The 17,274-nt window shown below is 36.6% G+C and overlaps 2 protein-coding genes across 2 annotated transcripts; both read right to left on the bottom strand.

Annotated features, from left to right (window-relative positions):
- On the bottom strand, nt 6,233-9,551 carry LOC18792486 (cysteine-rich receptor-like protein kinase 26). The gene is made up of 7 exons (XM_020554595.1): nt 8,664-9,551; nt 8,184-8,306; nt 7,944-8,059; nt 7,654-7,864; nt 7,340-7,538; nt 7,062-7,212; nt 6,233-6,942 (listed from the first exon to the last, which is right to left on the bottom strand). The coding sequence occupies exons 1-7, from the start codon at nt 9,502-9,504 to the stop codon at nt 6,565-6,567; spliced, it is 2,019 nt and encodes a 672-aa protein (XP_020410184.1). The 5' UTR covers nt 9,505-9,551; the 3' UTR covers nt 6,233-6,564.
- Nucleotides 10,087-13,462, bottom strand: LOC18788167 (cysteine-rich receptor-like protein kinase 26). The gene is made up of 7 exons (XM_007226076.2): nt 12,525-13,462; nt 12,025-12,147; nt 11,785-11,900; nt 11,495-11,705; nt 11,142-11,379; nt 10,842-10,992; nt 10,087-10,724 (listed from the first exon to the last, which is right to left on the bottom strand). The coding sequence occupies exons 1-7, from the start codon at nt 13,375-13,377 to the stop codon at nt 10,347-10,349; spliced, it is 2,070 nt and encodes a 689-aa protein (XP_007226138.1). The 5' UTR covers nt 13,378-13,462; the 3' UTR covers nt 10,087-10,346.

Raw genomic sequence — 17,274 nt, 5'->3', positions numbered from 1 at the left:
GGATCTAACATGGGTTTATAAGGAGTCTCTACGTACATTGTCTTGGTATTGGGGTGGAACCTCAACTTCCTTTATAGTATCAAAGCAGGCTATCCACGTGTTGAGGCCCATGACAACAGCTACATGTACTCTTATGTCACTCAATATATGTTGTTCAGGTCTTTAGTTTTTAAATTGTACCGTAATTTACTTTGTTCTAACCACAATCTTCTTTATTTTCTTATAGCTCAATATATTTGGTACATGTTAATATTTTGGCCCTCTAAAATTTGAATCATGACTCTTCCCATGATTTGGTAGAGGTTTCGCAGCCACGGATAACTGTATCCAACTTCTTGCATTTAACACGTGAGCTTTTCTTTCTTCTCTCTTCGTTTTTAATTTTTTATTTTTTGTCAACTACAGAATTTCATTGAATCAAACTCCCAAAAGGTAAGCGAGATACACCAGAGTGATGCACAACTCAAGAGCGATAAACAGGGAAAAGGTAAGAAGAGAGCTGATGAGGTCGATTTAATCATGACGCGGCAATTCAATTCAGTACTAGTTAATTCAAAAGTAAGAGAAAACGTTTAAAACGTTTTGTTTTCACCCCCCTCTCGTATTAGTTTATTTTGACTTTTTTTTTCTGTGTAACATTACGGTGCAGTCCTAATTATGGGCTGTGTGTTTGTGACTGGTTTCACTCAAAGAGAGTCTGAAATATTCAGTCACATGTGTATCTTTTATCCTATCTTGTTCAACCTCATCTCTCCCCTTGTATTTTTTTAAATATCTTTTCTGCCTTTTCTAATGAAAGTTTCAGCATCCAAAGAGAAAGAAGAGAAAGGAAACTTTTCTTCAATATCTGGGTTGCTGGGTGGAAGAATAAAGACAAAGATAATATGCCTTTCGGGTTGTCAAGGGCGAATAGAGAGAGAGAAACGATTTGAATTTTGATTATCAACATTGCACAACTTTAATTTTGGGTAATTGTTTTAAACTTTATGTGATTATCAACATTGCACAACTTGAATTTTAGTCGATATGTGCAATTGTTTCAACAATTAAGGTACCCATCGCATCAAAAAACATACCTAACCAATCCCAAAGTTGACTACTGCTTGAACTTGGAAACAGCCCTCTCAAAAGGAGAGTAAAAAGAAAAAAACCCTAGAGTCCCATAACTTCAAAGCCAGTGAACTCCCAAAAGGCATTGTGCTAGATAGAAGTAGGCATGTACATATAAGGCATATCACTCCCTCTCCGTTGATCGATGTGGGATGTTACAATCCACCCCCCTTAGGGGCCCGACGTCCTCATCGGCACACCCGCACCACATGGCAGAGTGGCTCTGATATCAAATTGTCACATTCCGATATCGGCTCTGCCGTAACACGATATTGTCTGCTTTGGGCCCACCTCTCTGCCCTCACGGTTTTGTTTTTGGGAACTCACGAGCAACTTCCCAATGGGTCACCCATCCATGGATTGCTCTAGCCTCAACTCGCTTAACTTCGGAATTCCCATAACTTCAAAGCCAGTGAGCTCCCAAAAGGTCTCGTGCTAGATGGAGGTGGGCATGTACATATAAGGCACATCACCCCCTCTATGTTGGTCGATGCGGATGTTACATTGGCAGCCTGTTGAAGAATCCTTACTTAGGATTTTGGTTCCTTATTTAGTTAGAATTTTGGTTACTTGCCAATTATTATTTAATCCTATTGTAATAGAGTTTTATTTCCTATTGTAATTTAGATATATTTCATATTTTATTTAGGGTTAACACATCTTTGTATTTATATAAATACCTCCATATTGGAGAAGAATAATAATATGAGCATATACGAGCATATCTGAATATTTTCCCTACTTTGTTTGACTTGGTATGAAAAATAGGTTCTCTTGTAACCTGTGCTTGCGTTCTTCTTGCAATTTAAGTGCTCTCCTCCCCTCCTCTTCAAGGGGGGGAGGGGGAGTGAAAATGATATATTTATTGACGTATCCCCATTACCTTGATGTATTCCCATGAAAATATTGCTTATTTCTTGACTCCGATGACCCCTTCTCTTCAAGCGGAGAGGGGAGTGAAGAGAAGCTGTGTCTGCGTGAATTAACTAAAGTTAATATGGAAGAATTTTTGGTTGCCGTTTTCCACTACTATTGTCATTTTTGGGGCCGCTGTTGCCACCATTGACATTGCCTTTGCTTGCTTCGCTTTCCGTTGATGTGGTCATTGTCGTTGTTGTTGTTGCGGTTGTGTCCTTTGTCTTTGCTTCTGCCTTACCTACTGTCATGCTTACAGGGTTTTTGTGTTCTGCTTTACCTACTACCGTACTCACAAGATTTTTGTGTTCTGCCTTATCTATTGTCGTACTCACAGGGTTTCTGTATTCTACCTTATCTACAGATGTGCTCACAAGGTTTCTGTGTTCTACTTTACCTACTGTCGTGCTCACAGGGTTTCCGTGTTATACTTTTATGTGTTCGTCTATGTACCCTATTTGTTAGGGTTTTTCAGATGTTTCACTCGTGGTTTATGACAAGGCCTTCTCTACAATTGTTTGATTGGTCAATGTCAAGTATCCTATTTTATTTAGGATTAACACATCATTATACTTGTATAAATACCTAAATATTGGAGAAGAATAATAATATGAGCATAATTGAATATTTAATCCACTTTATTTGACTTAGCCTCCCTCTTCAACCCTTCCTTTTCCTTCCCTCACATCTCTCTTCCTCCCACACTCCTTCTACTAATCCCTCCCCTCCCTCTTTGCTTTTTTTGGTTTTTATTTATTTATTTGTAAGTTGGAGTCTCTAAATCTACTTTGGATCTCTGTGGTACGCCTATCTTTGAATTTTGCCAAGAAGGATTGGTGTTTTGACAAATCTGATGTCTTGGATACTCTACTTTCTGGTTTGGTGATTGTCGACAGGTTGCGGTATGTGGTTTTCGGCCCATGACAATGGTGGTCAACTTGGTATGCCAACGTCAACGCTCTCTGTGGTTTTGGGTCTGGTGGCTCTTGCATTGTATGTGCTGTTGTAACAAAAATCGGTGCAAATTAGGTTGAGTTCGTAAAGAATACTAAACAAACACAAACAAATTGATATGAAACAAAACCGGAAAAGAAAATAATGAAAATGAAGGAAGAAGAAAACGTAACAAAAACAATTCAAAACAGGGCAGTTGATCTATCGGTTTTGAGTGACGGTTGAGTAAGCGATCAGTCAAGATTGCTTTCTCTCTCAATTGATTCTCTTTAAAGTTAAGTAGTTAAAGGTGTTTGGTAATAATAAAATATTCCAATTATTTTTAAAGCGTGGCCTTTTGACAATAACATTTTAAAAGCCGGTTCTGGGTTCCTTTTCATTGATGCTTTCAAAACAAACAGAGATGAGCTTTTAATGAATTTTTTTAATTTCCAAAATACCATAATTGATTTTTAAAAATGACACCACCTCCCTCCACATCCAACTCCACTACTTCCACCACCACCCCCTCTGCCACTGCCACCACTATTAGAAATTAGATTGAGAATAAACAGAAAATTTGACTTTGAGGCAAGTTACTACGTTTTCCTTAAAGTCATATTTGTCCACTACTCAGTAATGAGTTTGCTTATAGGTCTTAGACAAACCACTTCCATGATACAATAAAGACTGGAACTTTGGTTTAGCAATAACTGAAATTCCCTTACAACTTTTAAAGGAAACTAGATGATGGGTTGGAGAAAGAGAGATGATATTTACAATGACTTCTTGTGATATTTAGTTCCCACGTTGTGGGCATATATGTAGATGCAAAGCATCCATCTGACTATCATCATCATCATCACCACACTCCTCATCATCTTCCTCCTCCTCCGCCACCACCACAACCGCCAGCTCATCCACCACCACCATCACCTCCACTTCCACAACTGCCATCCCCACCACCACCACTATCACAACCACCACCACCACCACCACCACCACCACTATCATGCATAACAATTTCAACATCATGTCTATTTTATTCATTATTTACAATAATTTTATATTAAAATTTACCAAACCGTTTTACCATTGCTTTTTGTACTAACAATACTTTTAAAATATTGTTTACCAAATATGGAGCTACTTTACTTTACAGCGAAGTATTTTCAAAACACAACATAAGCAACTTTTTAAAAGTGAGAGCAATCCTAAAACTGACCAAGGCTTTATTTATTTATGAAAAATTAGACTAAGGCTTTAAACTTACAATCTTGACTAAATTTACAACTCATTAGCAATACAGTACTAACCAAAATAAGATCGAGGCAATGTCTGGAAAGAAACAAATTGAATAAATGAATGATTGTCCAATAAAACATACTTTGGACCTCCAAATCTGATGTGTTTGGACTAACCAAGACCTTAATTATTGGATTAACAAAAGGGAAACTGATCCATTAACTAGAGAGTTTTTATGATGACTTGTCAGCCCACAACAACAATCGAGCACTAACGAGGAAATAGCTCAATCATAGAAAACGGTTGTGAGGGTACTGGGAGAGTGAGAGAGTTGCTACATAAGAATAACTGAAGTCTGAAGCCATGGTTGGCCTCTCAATAATATTGGGTTGCACTGCACACTTAGTAATCCAAGTTGTTGAACCAGTCTTCAAGGTGGGATCTATTAAATTTGTAGTTGTCTCCCTTCCTTCCAACTTTCCCATACCTGCAGGCAAGATTTTATATGTGCTAAAACAACTCAGACATACTTTTCTTACTTCATTGTCCTTAAAACTCTCGTCATTAGAACTCTAAATTAATGATCAATTTGGAATTTGTTTGTAAATTATTCAATTGATATTAATGCATGTATTATCATATAAGAGCATCTGCAATGGTTCAAATTGAATTATTTTGGCATATATTGAATTGAACTACAGTTTTACTTGTAATGATACAGTTCATTAGCTTCAATTTATTGGCATGTAGGTTCCATAGTTAACCTATTGCAATTCAATAGAGGATTCATCATATAGCACTTTCTATTGTAATGAATTAAATCACACCATTGCAAGTGAGATTTTACTGTTTTAGTTCAATTTCATGCGATAAATTACATTGATCCTAACCATTGTAGATACTCTAAAAGTCAGATCTAACACGACATGTGTTTCGTGCTATAACATATCATGTAATTAGTCTAAACACAAGTCATTCTCAAATTTAGCGTGTCTTCTTGTTGAATTGCTTAACTTATTAATATATATATTTTTGACATAATATAATAAGTTACAAACAATAGCAAGTATAAAAGCTAGCTAATAAAAGTTTATAATACAAACTATACATAAAAATTCATATCGAGTCCATTTCACACACACAAAAAAAAAAAACAAAAACAAAAACAAAATTCTAAACATGTAACCCAAACAAAATGTCCCACAAAAGGAAAAACTTTGTTTAACGAATGAATACTAGCTTGACTTTTTACAAAAAACCTGTGATTGTTTGCGTCAACTTGTTACAAAGTTGACTCGATAAAACTTGATCCGAACAATTAACTTTTCGTGTGAAAACATGTACATGATTTTGCAAAATTTTCTTGAAGGTTTATTATTTCTTCTCTCCCATTGGACTAGTCCTATACAATGGGTTCAGTTGGAAACTCGAAACATTGAATTGGGGTCACACGTGCGGAAGAGTGAGGGGGAGTGTAATGGGTTGGACTGCGATGTACTAGGTTTGGGCTCGCACGTGCCAAGTTTATTTTCTTTTAACAATTTTTAGGCATTTTATTTATTTTCTATTGATATGTTTGGGTTGGATTACTGCTCTACGTTGTCGAACTAATAAAATTATTAAAGAATTATATTGTTGAATATTTTGAAGGGCAAGCTCTAAAGGATGGTCTTCTCAATGCTTTCTGGGCTGGATATTCCAAAGGGTCAAGGATATTCACAAGTTCTTAATTAAGAAGCTAATTTTATGGCTAATGCTTTTGCTTCTCAAATGCTGGAGCATAGGGGTGAATCAAGATAGATATTTATCATTTAATTAGTTATTTCATGATATATTATTATTTTTTTATTTAGTTAGTTTTATGATATCTTTTATTATTTATGTGTAATTTTATAATTAATTAATTTACTTTTGGACCAAGTGGTCATGGTGTCCAAGTCTTGTAAAACCTATAAGTAAGGCTAATGTAATAGTTGTAGGGAAGTTTATGTTGATGATTAATGAAACAGTTTATTTGTGGCATGGATTTGTTACGATATATGTGAGTTTGCACTAGTCCTAGATTTTGGTGCTCGTGTATGTGGTTGGTGACCTGTGTCTTGACCTCGATCCCCATCATTCTCTAAGCTAATTCCTTCAGTTGTGACTTCTGCTTTTAACTTGACTGTTTAGAGTTGAGTTGTGCTCGGAGGTTCGTGTTGTAATGTTCTTATCTTAGCCACACAAAAAACATTTAACTAAATTGGAAAATTGGAAAACAAATATTATCGTGATTCATAATCCTAGTTTATGAGAACCTACCAAGACAATGAAATGAACCACAAACAGAAAAAAAAAAAATCATTAATGCATTTCATTCCATCATGATCCATTGGCAGAGAGGAGATAGATTGGGATTGAAATTGAAACTTCATGTGGAGATTTTTGGGCAGAGCCACTTCTGGATGGATCTGACCCTGTCACCCCTGAGCTATTTTCCCATCCCAACGACATATCGGATGAGGATCCAATGCCACCACCATCCATAAAAAATGCTGGTTGTGAAGGTACTGGGAGATTATCAACAGAGGAGCTAGTAAGCATGAGAATCACTTCAGCCATGGTTGGCCTATCAGCTATAGTTTGCTGCACACATAATAGTCCAATGTGGATGCATCTAATTATTTCTGGTCTTGAACCATTCTTCAACATAGGATCTACTAAATTTAAAGCTGTTCCCTCCTTCCAACTTTTCCATGCCTGCATAATTTTGTGAATATGCAGAAACAAAATCAGATATACGACATTTCTTTTCTTTTAAAAAATTTGTTGCAATCAATGGCAGTAGTATGTACAGCACAAACTTTTGTGTTACTTACATAACTTAAAAGATCCTCCACATGCCCTCCATGGCGAAACGAACTATTTTTTTGTCCACTTATAATCTCCAAAACTAACACACCAAAGCTGTAAACATCAGACTTAACAGAAAATTGTCCACGCATTACATACTCTGGAGCCATATATCCGCTGTCAACAACGAAAAGGTTAACTTTAGTTACCATGGATGAAAACTTTCACTATTATGCTCAAATTGTCTGATTGTTAAATCACATGAATTTTCAAATTATAAACCATATAGTCTGCTAATACTTACTAGGTCCCCACAACTCGACTGGTTTCACCTTGTGTTTGATCAAGATCAAGCAATCTTGCCATGCCAAAATCTGCAATTTTGGGATGCATTTCTGCATCTAATAAAACGTTACTAGCTTTCATATCACGATGAATAATTCTAAGACGTGAATCTTCGTGAAGGTAAAGGAGTCCCAATCCAAATGTACGCTTAAGTGGATCTGCATAGTCAAGGAAAATTAATATTTGTACTCTTTGAAAGCATGTGAGGCACATAAGATGAGCTTTTATCATACATTTCAAAATAGAAACAGAAGTCCAAGTTTCCAACCATACCAAATATGAACTTATCGAGACTTGCATTAGGGACAAACTCATACACAAGAAGTCTTTCATTTCCTTCCAGGCAGAAACCAAGGAGCCTAACTAAATTTCGATGTTGAAGCTTAGCTACTAACGCAACCTCATTTTTAAATTCTATATCTCCTTGTGCAGAATCTCTAGAAAGCCTTTTTACTGCTATGTCTTCTTCATTCCAAAGCCTACCCTGCATTCATGAAGAATCTGAAAGTTAACTTATTGCTCATGTAGGCACATAACTAACCTTATTGTGGATGTTTCATTACCCTGTAAACAGCACCAAATCCACCACGTCCAAGCTTATTTGCTTCAGTAAAGTTATTTGTAGCAATTTTAATGGAGTTGAAGTCGAATTGCAAGGCTTCTGTTCCAATTTCATCTCCTTCTCATATTTGAATGAGAAACAATTTAACACAAATTAAATTAGTTCATGGCATACTTAAAAGGCAAACAAGAGGTCAGTTTGTTTCAGGGGAAGTTACAAAGACAAACTTATCTCAACTTACCTTCAAGTTTTTCGTTTCTCTTCTTCCATCTCAGACAAATGCAGATGGATATAAATAGCAGCAGGAAAACAACAATTGTCACAACAGTAATGATGACAGTCCGAGATGTATTGCTCTTCTTTCCTGCCAAAATCAGAAATTAATCTGGTTTCTCTGATCGGAGCATCACGGGACTGAATTTCGATTATTGTAAAATCTTTTCACTTGGTACAAAGTAAACAGTTAATAACTCAGAGTGATGATCATCTATTAAAGTTTGGGAACGAACCAAAAAAACATTTGCATCTTCAACTAGAAGAAAAGAAGCATTCCCCTGTTGTGCAGAAGAACATATTACAAAACAAGAACAGAGATGTTACTAAGAATCTGATGGGGTGGAAAATTAATGTTGCCCTCATGCTTAGTCCAATTCACATCAGAAATTCAACCACATGTTTGGTTACTTTCAAAGCCTAATGGGACATGGATTGCAATATATACCTCTTGGAATCGTGTCAGTGCCCGGTGATGGAGGAGGAGCAGAGGATGGTGGCGATGGCGATGGTGTCTCAGTTGTATCGTCGAAGAAGCTGTAAGACTCATACGTTATGTTACAGCTAGGTCTGACAACTCTCCCACCTACTTTTCCGCTACAGCATGTTGGGATAGCCGCCAAAGCATCATCTAAGCAATGAGTACAATTCACCTCGGACAAATCTGGAGTGCACTGAGCAAGTCCATAAATTGTTACATTAGAACTCGCACCCACACTTGCGTTTCCTACCGCAAACTTCAGATCATCAACCCCCGCTGCTTCGCTTGTCAGTCCATTTAATAAGGCAGCGAGCTTTTGATTAAATGCATCCAAGATTGTAGATGATACGTTTTGTACGTTCCACATGTAGTAAGCGGGAATAGTTTCCATTAAGCCGTATAGGGAACGGTTTGAGTAGCGTAACATACAATTGTCGTACCATCCAATTGCCTCCTTCTGGTTAGGACAAGACTCCGTGAGAACATAAGTAGCGTCACTAAGGCATTTACCACAACCATCGGACTTAATATCTCCTCTACAAAGTCCCATTGCATAAACTCTGTCGGCGTTTTGGCCTCTGGAGGAATTGTAAAAGCCGTAGCCGTTTCTGTTGAAGAGCAAGGAGGAGAGGAGGTCGTTGAGGTTTTTTAGGTAGGTGCTGTTAGTGGTGTAGTTGCCTTTGTTGTTATCACAGACGGCTGTTGGAATTTTAGGCGGCTGAATCTGTGCATGAGTGAAGTCAGTATTGATGGTGATGATGATTTGTAATGCAAGTAAGATCAATAATCTGAAAGTTGAGGAAACCATGGCCAAGATATAATAGAGATTAAGAATGTGACCATCCTTAACTCAACCGGATGCTGATTAAAATCCCTAAGGGACAAAGCCAAAGTGTGAGGAAAAATCTCATGAGAATTAATGTTTGACAAATTGACGCTATTTTAATTAAAAATATTGACTGAAAAGGGATTGCTGTAACTTCTGACCAAGTCAGTATAGGAACCATTTCATTACTCCAATGTCGGGATTGGTTGAGGTCTCGCAACAGCAGTTGTCAATGGTGTTATGGGGTTTGAATTTGAAATCATATCTTAAATGAATAATTGAACCAGTGATTGAAACAGGACTGGTTCAGCAACTTCTAATGCTTCCCCGCCGCAGTTGACCATTCCATTCATAAAAATTAACTCATCTATTTCCTTGGCACAGTGGCATTCTCATAAAAAGTGCTTATAATTCTGCCACACCGTCGCTTAACTCTCTCTCCCAACACAAACCCCACAGCCAATCAATAATCAGGTTTAGCCCAACCACGAGAGGAAAGGAAAAAAGGAAAAAAGAAAATTAGAACGCACTCGCAGCACTATAGGAAAAATAAGATGGAAACAATTTCTGGAAAGAAAAAAATTGAATAAATCAACGGAAATAAATTACATGCAAAGTATACCCCTTCCTTTTATTTCTATCCTCTATCGGTTTAATCTAAGTCAGTTGGTAATCAATTGTCACAACTCAAAATACATTTAACTAAATAGGAAAATTGGAAAACAAATATTATTGTGATTCATAACCCTAGCTTATGAGAACCTACCAAGACAATGAAATGAACCATAAACAAAAAATAATAATCATAAATGCATTTCATTCCATCATGATCCATTGGCAGAGAGGAGATAGCTTGTGATTGGAATTGAAACTTCATGTGGAGATTTTTGGGCAGAGCCACTTCTGGATGGATCGGACCCTGTCACCCCTGAGCTATTTTCCCACCCCAACGACATGTCGGATGAGGATCCAATGCCACCACCATCCATAAAAAATGCTGGTTGTGAAGGTACTGGGAGATTATCAACAGAGGAGCTAGTAAGCATGAGAATCACTGCAGCCATGGTTGGCCTATCAGCTATAGTTTGCTGCACACATAACAGTCCAATGTGGATGCATCTCATTATTTCTGGTCTTGAACCGTTCTTCAACATAGGATCTACTAAATTTGAAGCTGTGCCCTCCTTCCAACTTTTCCACGCCTGCATAATTTTTTGAATATGGAGAAACAAATTCAGATATGACTTTTCTTTTCTTTTAAAAAATTTGTGGCAATCACTGGAAGTAGTATGTACAGCACAAACTTTTGTGTTACTTACATAGCTTAAAAGATCCTCCACGTGCCCTCCATGGTGAAAAGAACTATTTTTTTGTCCACTTATAATCTCCAAAACTAACACACCAAAGCTATAAACATCAGACTTGACAGAAAATTGTCCACGCATTACATACTCTGGAGCCATATATCCGCTGCATATCAACAACGAGAAGGTTAACTTTAGTTACCATGGATGAAAACTTTCACTCTTATGCTCAAATTATCTTGTTTTGAGTTCTTGTACTAATTGTTAAATCACATGAATTTTCAAATTATAACCGTATAGTCTGCTTGTACTTACTAGGTCCCCACAACTCGACTGGTTTCACCTTGTGTTTGATCAAGATCAAACAATCTTGCCATGCCAAAATCTGCAATTTTGGGATGCATTTCTGCATCTAATAAAACGTTACTAGCTTTCATATCACGATGAATAATTCTAAGACGTGAATCTTCATGAAGGTAAAGGAGTCCCCGTCCAATGCCTACTATGATTTTGTAGCGACTATCCCAATCCAAATGTGCGCGCTTGATTGGATCTGCGTAGTCAAGGAAAATTAATATTTGTACTCTTTGAAAGCATGTGAGGCACATAAGATGAGCTTTTATCATACATTTCAAAATGGAAGCAGAAGTCCAAGTTTCCAACCATACCAAATATGAACTTATCGAGACTTGCATTAGGGACAAACTCATACACAAGAAGTCTTTCATTTCCTTCCAGGCAGAAACCAAGGAGTCTAACTAAATTTCGATGTTGAAGCTTGGCTACTAAGGCAACCTCATTTTTAAATTCTATATCTCCTTGTGCAGAATCTCTAGAAAGCCTTTTTACTGCTATGTCTTCTTCATTCCAAAGCCTACCCTGCATTCAAGAATAATCTGAAAGTTAACTTGTTGCTCACTTAGGCACATAACTAACCTTATTTTGGATGTTTCATTACCCTGTAAACAGCACCAAATCCACCACGTCCAAGCTTATTTGCTTCAGAAAAGTTATTTGTAGCAATTTTAATGGAGTTGAAGTCGAATTGCAAGGCTTCTGTTCCAATTTCATCTCCTTCTCATATTTGAATGAGAAACAATTTAACACAAATTAAATTAGTTCATGGCATACTTAAAAGGCAAACAAGAGGTCAGTTTGTTTCAGGGGAAGTTACAAAGATAAACTTATCTCAACTTACCTTCAAGTTTTTCCTTTCTCTTCTTCCATCTCAGATAAATGCAGATGGATATAATTAGCAGCAGGAAAACAACAATTGTCACAACAGTAATGATGACAGTCCGAGATGTATTGCTCTTCTTTCCTGCAAAAATCAGAAATTAATCTGGCTTCTCTGATCGGAGCATCACGGAGCTAATTTCGATTAAGTAAATCTTTTCACTTGATACGAAGTAAACAGTTAATAACTCAGAGTGATATATGATCATCTATTAAAGTTTGGGAACGAACCAAACTCATTTGTATAAGAACAAAAAACATTTGCATCTACAACTAGAAGAAAAGAAGCATTCCCCTGTTGTGCGGAAGAACATATTACAAAACTAAAACAGAGATGTTACTTAGAATATGATGGGATGGAAAATTAATGTTGCCCTCATGCTCAGTCCAATTCACATCAGAAATTCAACCACATGTTTGGTTACTTTCAAAGCCTAATGGGACATGGATTGCAATATATACCTCTTGGAATCGTGTCAGTGCCCAGTGATGGAGGAGGAGCAGAGGACGGCGTTGCTAAGGGTGGCGATGGCGATGGTGTCTCAGTTGTAGAGTCGAAGAAGCTGTAAGTCTCATACCTTATGTTACAGCTAGGTGTGACAACTCTCCCACCTACTTTTCCGCTACAGCATGTTGGGATATCCCCCAAAGCATCATCTAAGCAATTAGTACAATTCACCTCGGACAAATCTGGAGTGCACTGAGCAAGTCCATAGATTGTTACATTAGAACTCGCACCAACACTTGCGTTTCCTACTGCAAACGTTCGGAGATCACCACCCCCGGCTGCTTCGCTTGTTAGTCCATTAAATAAGGCAGTGAGCTTTTGATTAAACGCATCCAAGTTTGTAGATGACACGTTTTGTACGTTCCACGAAAAGTAACTGGGAATAGTTTGCAGCAAGCCGTATAGGGAACGGTTTGAGTAGCGTAACATACAATTGTCGTACCATCCAATTGCCTCCTTCTGGTTAGGACAAGCCTCCGGGAGAACATAAGTAGCGTCAGTAAGGCATTTACCACAAGCATCGGACTTAACATCTCCTCTACAAAGTCCGATTGCATAAACTCTGTCGGATCCGGAGGAATTGTAAAAGCCGTAACCGTTGCCGTTGGAGAGCAAGGAGGAGAGGAGGTTGTTGAGGTTTTTTTGGCAGGTGCTGTTAGTGGTGTAGTTGCCTTTGTTGTTATCACAGACGGCTGATGGAATTTCAGGCGGTTGAAGCTGTGCATGAGTGATATTAATATTGATGATGAGAATGATTAAGGCAAGTTGTGTACAAAGGATCAATAATCTGAATGTTGAGGAAACCATGGCCAAGAAATAAAGTTTAATGATGTGACCATCCTTAAACTGGATATGCTGATTAAAATCCCCAAGGGACAAAAGAGAAGTGTGAGGAAAAGTCTCATGACCAAGTCAATATCGGGAAAAAAAATTTACCCTTTTTTATTTTCGGGTTTGGTTGAGGTTTGGCAGTCATGGATGACCATATCGAAGTTCTTGCGTGTGTTAGTTTAACGCGTCTCCAAGGGAAAAGTGATATCAAAAGCACTGAACATGGAATTAATAATGATGTGATAATTCTATCCAATAATCTAGAATAACATCCATATGCCACCTCCTCACTGGACCAACCATCCATAATGATAATGATATGATAATTCACCTATTGTGGATTGGTTTTGAGTTGAATGCGCTTATATTCTAATATGATATCACATGCAATTATTCATGTTTTAGCCCCAATTTTATCCACACGTGAGAGGGCGTGTTAAAACTACAACCTGATCTCAATCAGGGATCAATCCATAAGTGGCTTGCCTTTAAGTCTTCTCTAGTTACATAGACCCTTTAAATTTTTTGTGATTATCAACATTGCACAACTTGAATTTTGGTCTTTATGGGCAATTGTTTCCACAATTAAAGAACCAATCAAACACTTGCATCACATTCGAACATGTTCTTATAAAGGCTCAACACATGTCCATATATTATCAACAACAAAAGATGTTTCTCAAAATGTTTTTCAATATAAAAATTTTGGTTCCCAAATACAATAGCTTTTATTACATGCTTCTTATTCACTCACTAGCGAGGACACAGTTCTATAATTCAGGCCTCGCCGATTGTTGGAGATGTTGAGAGATTTGTTGCTATTGAAAAGTTAAGTGACTTAACATGAGTTTGGAAAGAGTTGAATTACTCTCTCAATTGGCAATTAATTTTGAGGTAGAACCTTAACTTTCGTCATACCAAACTTGACAATGACATCTTCAATTCGTTCACTTAATAATCGACAAAGGAATCTTTTTTTCTTTTTTCTTTTTTCACCCAGACAAAGCACTACCAAAAAAAAAGTAGGCGACGCTCACCTTTTTAGATTAACCAAATTGATTTTGGTGACATTTGAAGGTTGGTCAATGACTTTATTTGTTAAGTTCTACTCCTCATCATTATTTGTGACCAATTTTCTCACATTTTAATGTTTTGGTGATATTTGATTTGAATATAATAAATTAGCGACATTTGTTTTGGTGACTAAAACTTAAACAATAATTACCAAAAACAAACACTTAAACAATAATCAATTTTAATTATTTTATTTAGATCTTCACTAATGTAAAACCTAGATCTATTTTCTGTCTCTACTCTTTTATCATCTCTTCTCCCGAGTTCTCTGCCTCTCCCTCTTACAATACTTCCAAATTAAATATTTTGACCCAATATTTGTAACTGAAGGGGTGACTAATACTGTCAAAAGTCACCTAAAAAAATCGTGACTATTGCTTCTTTTTTTTTTTTTTATATATATATATATTTACTGAAGGAACAATATTGAGTATTTTGTTTGTGGGCTATTCTTAGGCTTCATTATTTGGCCTGCAGGTTCATGGCCTATAGGAGTCCGTCTGGCTCGTTATGAGCTTTGAGATGGCTCGATCTATTTTGGGCTGGGTTAGGCTTGGGTTTGGATGTCAAAAGCCCAGCCCGATCCGCCCATAAAAGCCCGGCCCATTAGGCCCGCATATATATATATATATATATATACAGTCCCCTTCTATTGAGGGATCCCTCAAATAATTTTATTTGAGAGACGCCCTTTAGGGTAATCTATAATTTTTTTTCCAATTATATAAACCATCTATTTTTTAGGTCTTCATTCATAGATCATCCTTACAAAAAATTAGACAAATCGAAAACCGTTTCGACATTCAATTGTGTCTTACAAAATCAATGAACACGGTGCTTCAAGAAAATGCTAAAATTTCAATAACTCAATTGAGTGGTCAAATGATATCGGATTCAAGTGATTTTTTGTAGAGATGATCTTTGAATGAATATCTACAAAATAGATGGTTTGGATTAGTGAAATACAATTCGGATTGGGGCCTACAAAAGGTGTCCCCCAAATAAGCTTATTTGAGGGATCCTTTAATGGAAGCTCTCTGTATATATATATATATATATATATATATATATATAAATAAGAGTTTATGTTTAGGATTATATCACTTAAATCACATATATAATTTGTTTCATTTCATTTATTTTTCTTACTCATTCATAGTTTATAATTGGATGATTAGCACATTAATTTGTGTCAATTATTAATTCAATAATTATATATATATAAAAGATAACAACATATCACATCACCAAATATAACCATATCACGAAACATAATCATACCACCAAATATAATCATGCTTTTCTTGAACACATCACCAAATATTTGCATATTTATTCATACCATCCTTTTAAAAAAATATTTTTTTTATACTTATTATTTTTAAAAAAAAATTTAAAACATATTACGGTTTAATTATGTAATAACCTCAAAACTAATACTTGGTTTTATTATTTTTGTGAAAAATCTTATTAAGTTGTGGGACTTTATTGGGTGTTTTATGAATTTGGTTTGATGTGAAAATATTGAAATTAAGTGAGTTTAATCTCAAATTTGAACTAAAATGCCCTTATGATTAAGTTTATGATTTTTTTTAAGGAAGTAGGCCTATTTTGGCCTGGCCCGTTGGGCTTAGCCCAGCCTAGCCCGATGAACTTTCTCAAGCCCGGCCCATGGGTTGGGCTTGGGCTTTGAATTTTCTAAAAAAATCAAGCCCAACCCGACCTGGTATTTTCGCTCTTCTCTTTAAAGCCCGGCACATTAATTGGGCTTGGGCTTTGAATTTTCTAAAAAAAACCCGACCCGACTCATATGTGCATTTAATCTTAGTTGTTGAAATAACCTAATGACGTATAACATGACAAGTCAACAATCATAAGTTTAGGTTTAGTTTCAACACTCTTAAAGCCCAATTTTACCCTTTCAATAAAATTAATAATAAAACCAAGAAATCAAAGCCACCCTCCTAGCATCGGCACACCGCCACTCCACGATCAGCCAACTTTGATGTCCTCTTGGACTAGCTTGCCATCGATTGGGTCATGGCTTCCCCTGTATCTTCAGCCATTGAAGGAAAACTGAGACCATATTAATACAAGGTTCAGCCAACTATCATGCAGCATAGAATACAAGGTTTTCCGAGCTAAATTCTTTGTAGAGTTGGAAAGAGCAACCCATGAGGTGATCAATGCTTTGTGGAAGAACAATGCCAGGCACTTGGAGGGCCTTTAAATGGAGTTTCTATTGATCAGGGGTTACCACCTTTAATTGGAGTTTTTTGGGTGTCGACGGAGGAAGTGCTGGGTTTGGTTTTTTAGTTTTTTAATTTTAATCAATTTTTTTTGTAAATTTTTATTGGAAGGGTAAAATTAGACTTTTAGAGTGTTATAAATAAAATTAAACTGATGGTAGATATGTCATTTTATAAGTCGTTAGATTATTATAACGAATAAAATTAAACGAAATGTAAAAAATGCATAAATTCTAAATGTAGAGGCTCATGATCCTCGTTGGAGAACCTAATTTTGTGGCCGATGATTTTGCTTCTTTAAGGATTCACTCCTTTCTTTCTGGGTAACTTCTGCTTTTAACTTTGAATGCTTAGGGTTAAGTTGTGCTGGAGGTTTTACAATTATTATCTTCTCTTAAGGGGGGGAAAAAAAAGACTAAATAAGAAAATTTGGATAGCAAATATTATAGTGACCTAGACTAGTTTATCAGAAGCTGCCCAAAGCAGGGGCGGATGCACGTTGGGACAAGAGGGGTCGGACGACCCCTTGGAAGGCTGGAAATTTGGCAAG

Source organism: Prunus persica, chromosome G1 (assembly GCF_000346465.2).
Source record: "Prunus persica cultivar Lovell chromosome G1, Prunus_persica_NCBIv2, whole genome shotgun sequence".
Lineage (NCBI taxonomy): Eukaryota > Viridiplantae > Streptophyta > Magnoliopsida > Rosales > Rosaceae > Prunus > Prunus persica.
The sequence above is the reverse complement of the archived record's forward strand: the minus strand, read 5'-3'. Positions and strand labels throughout refer to the sequence as shown.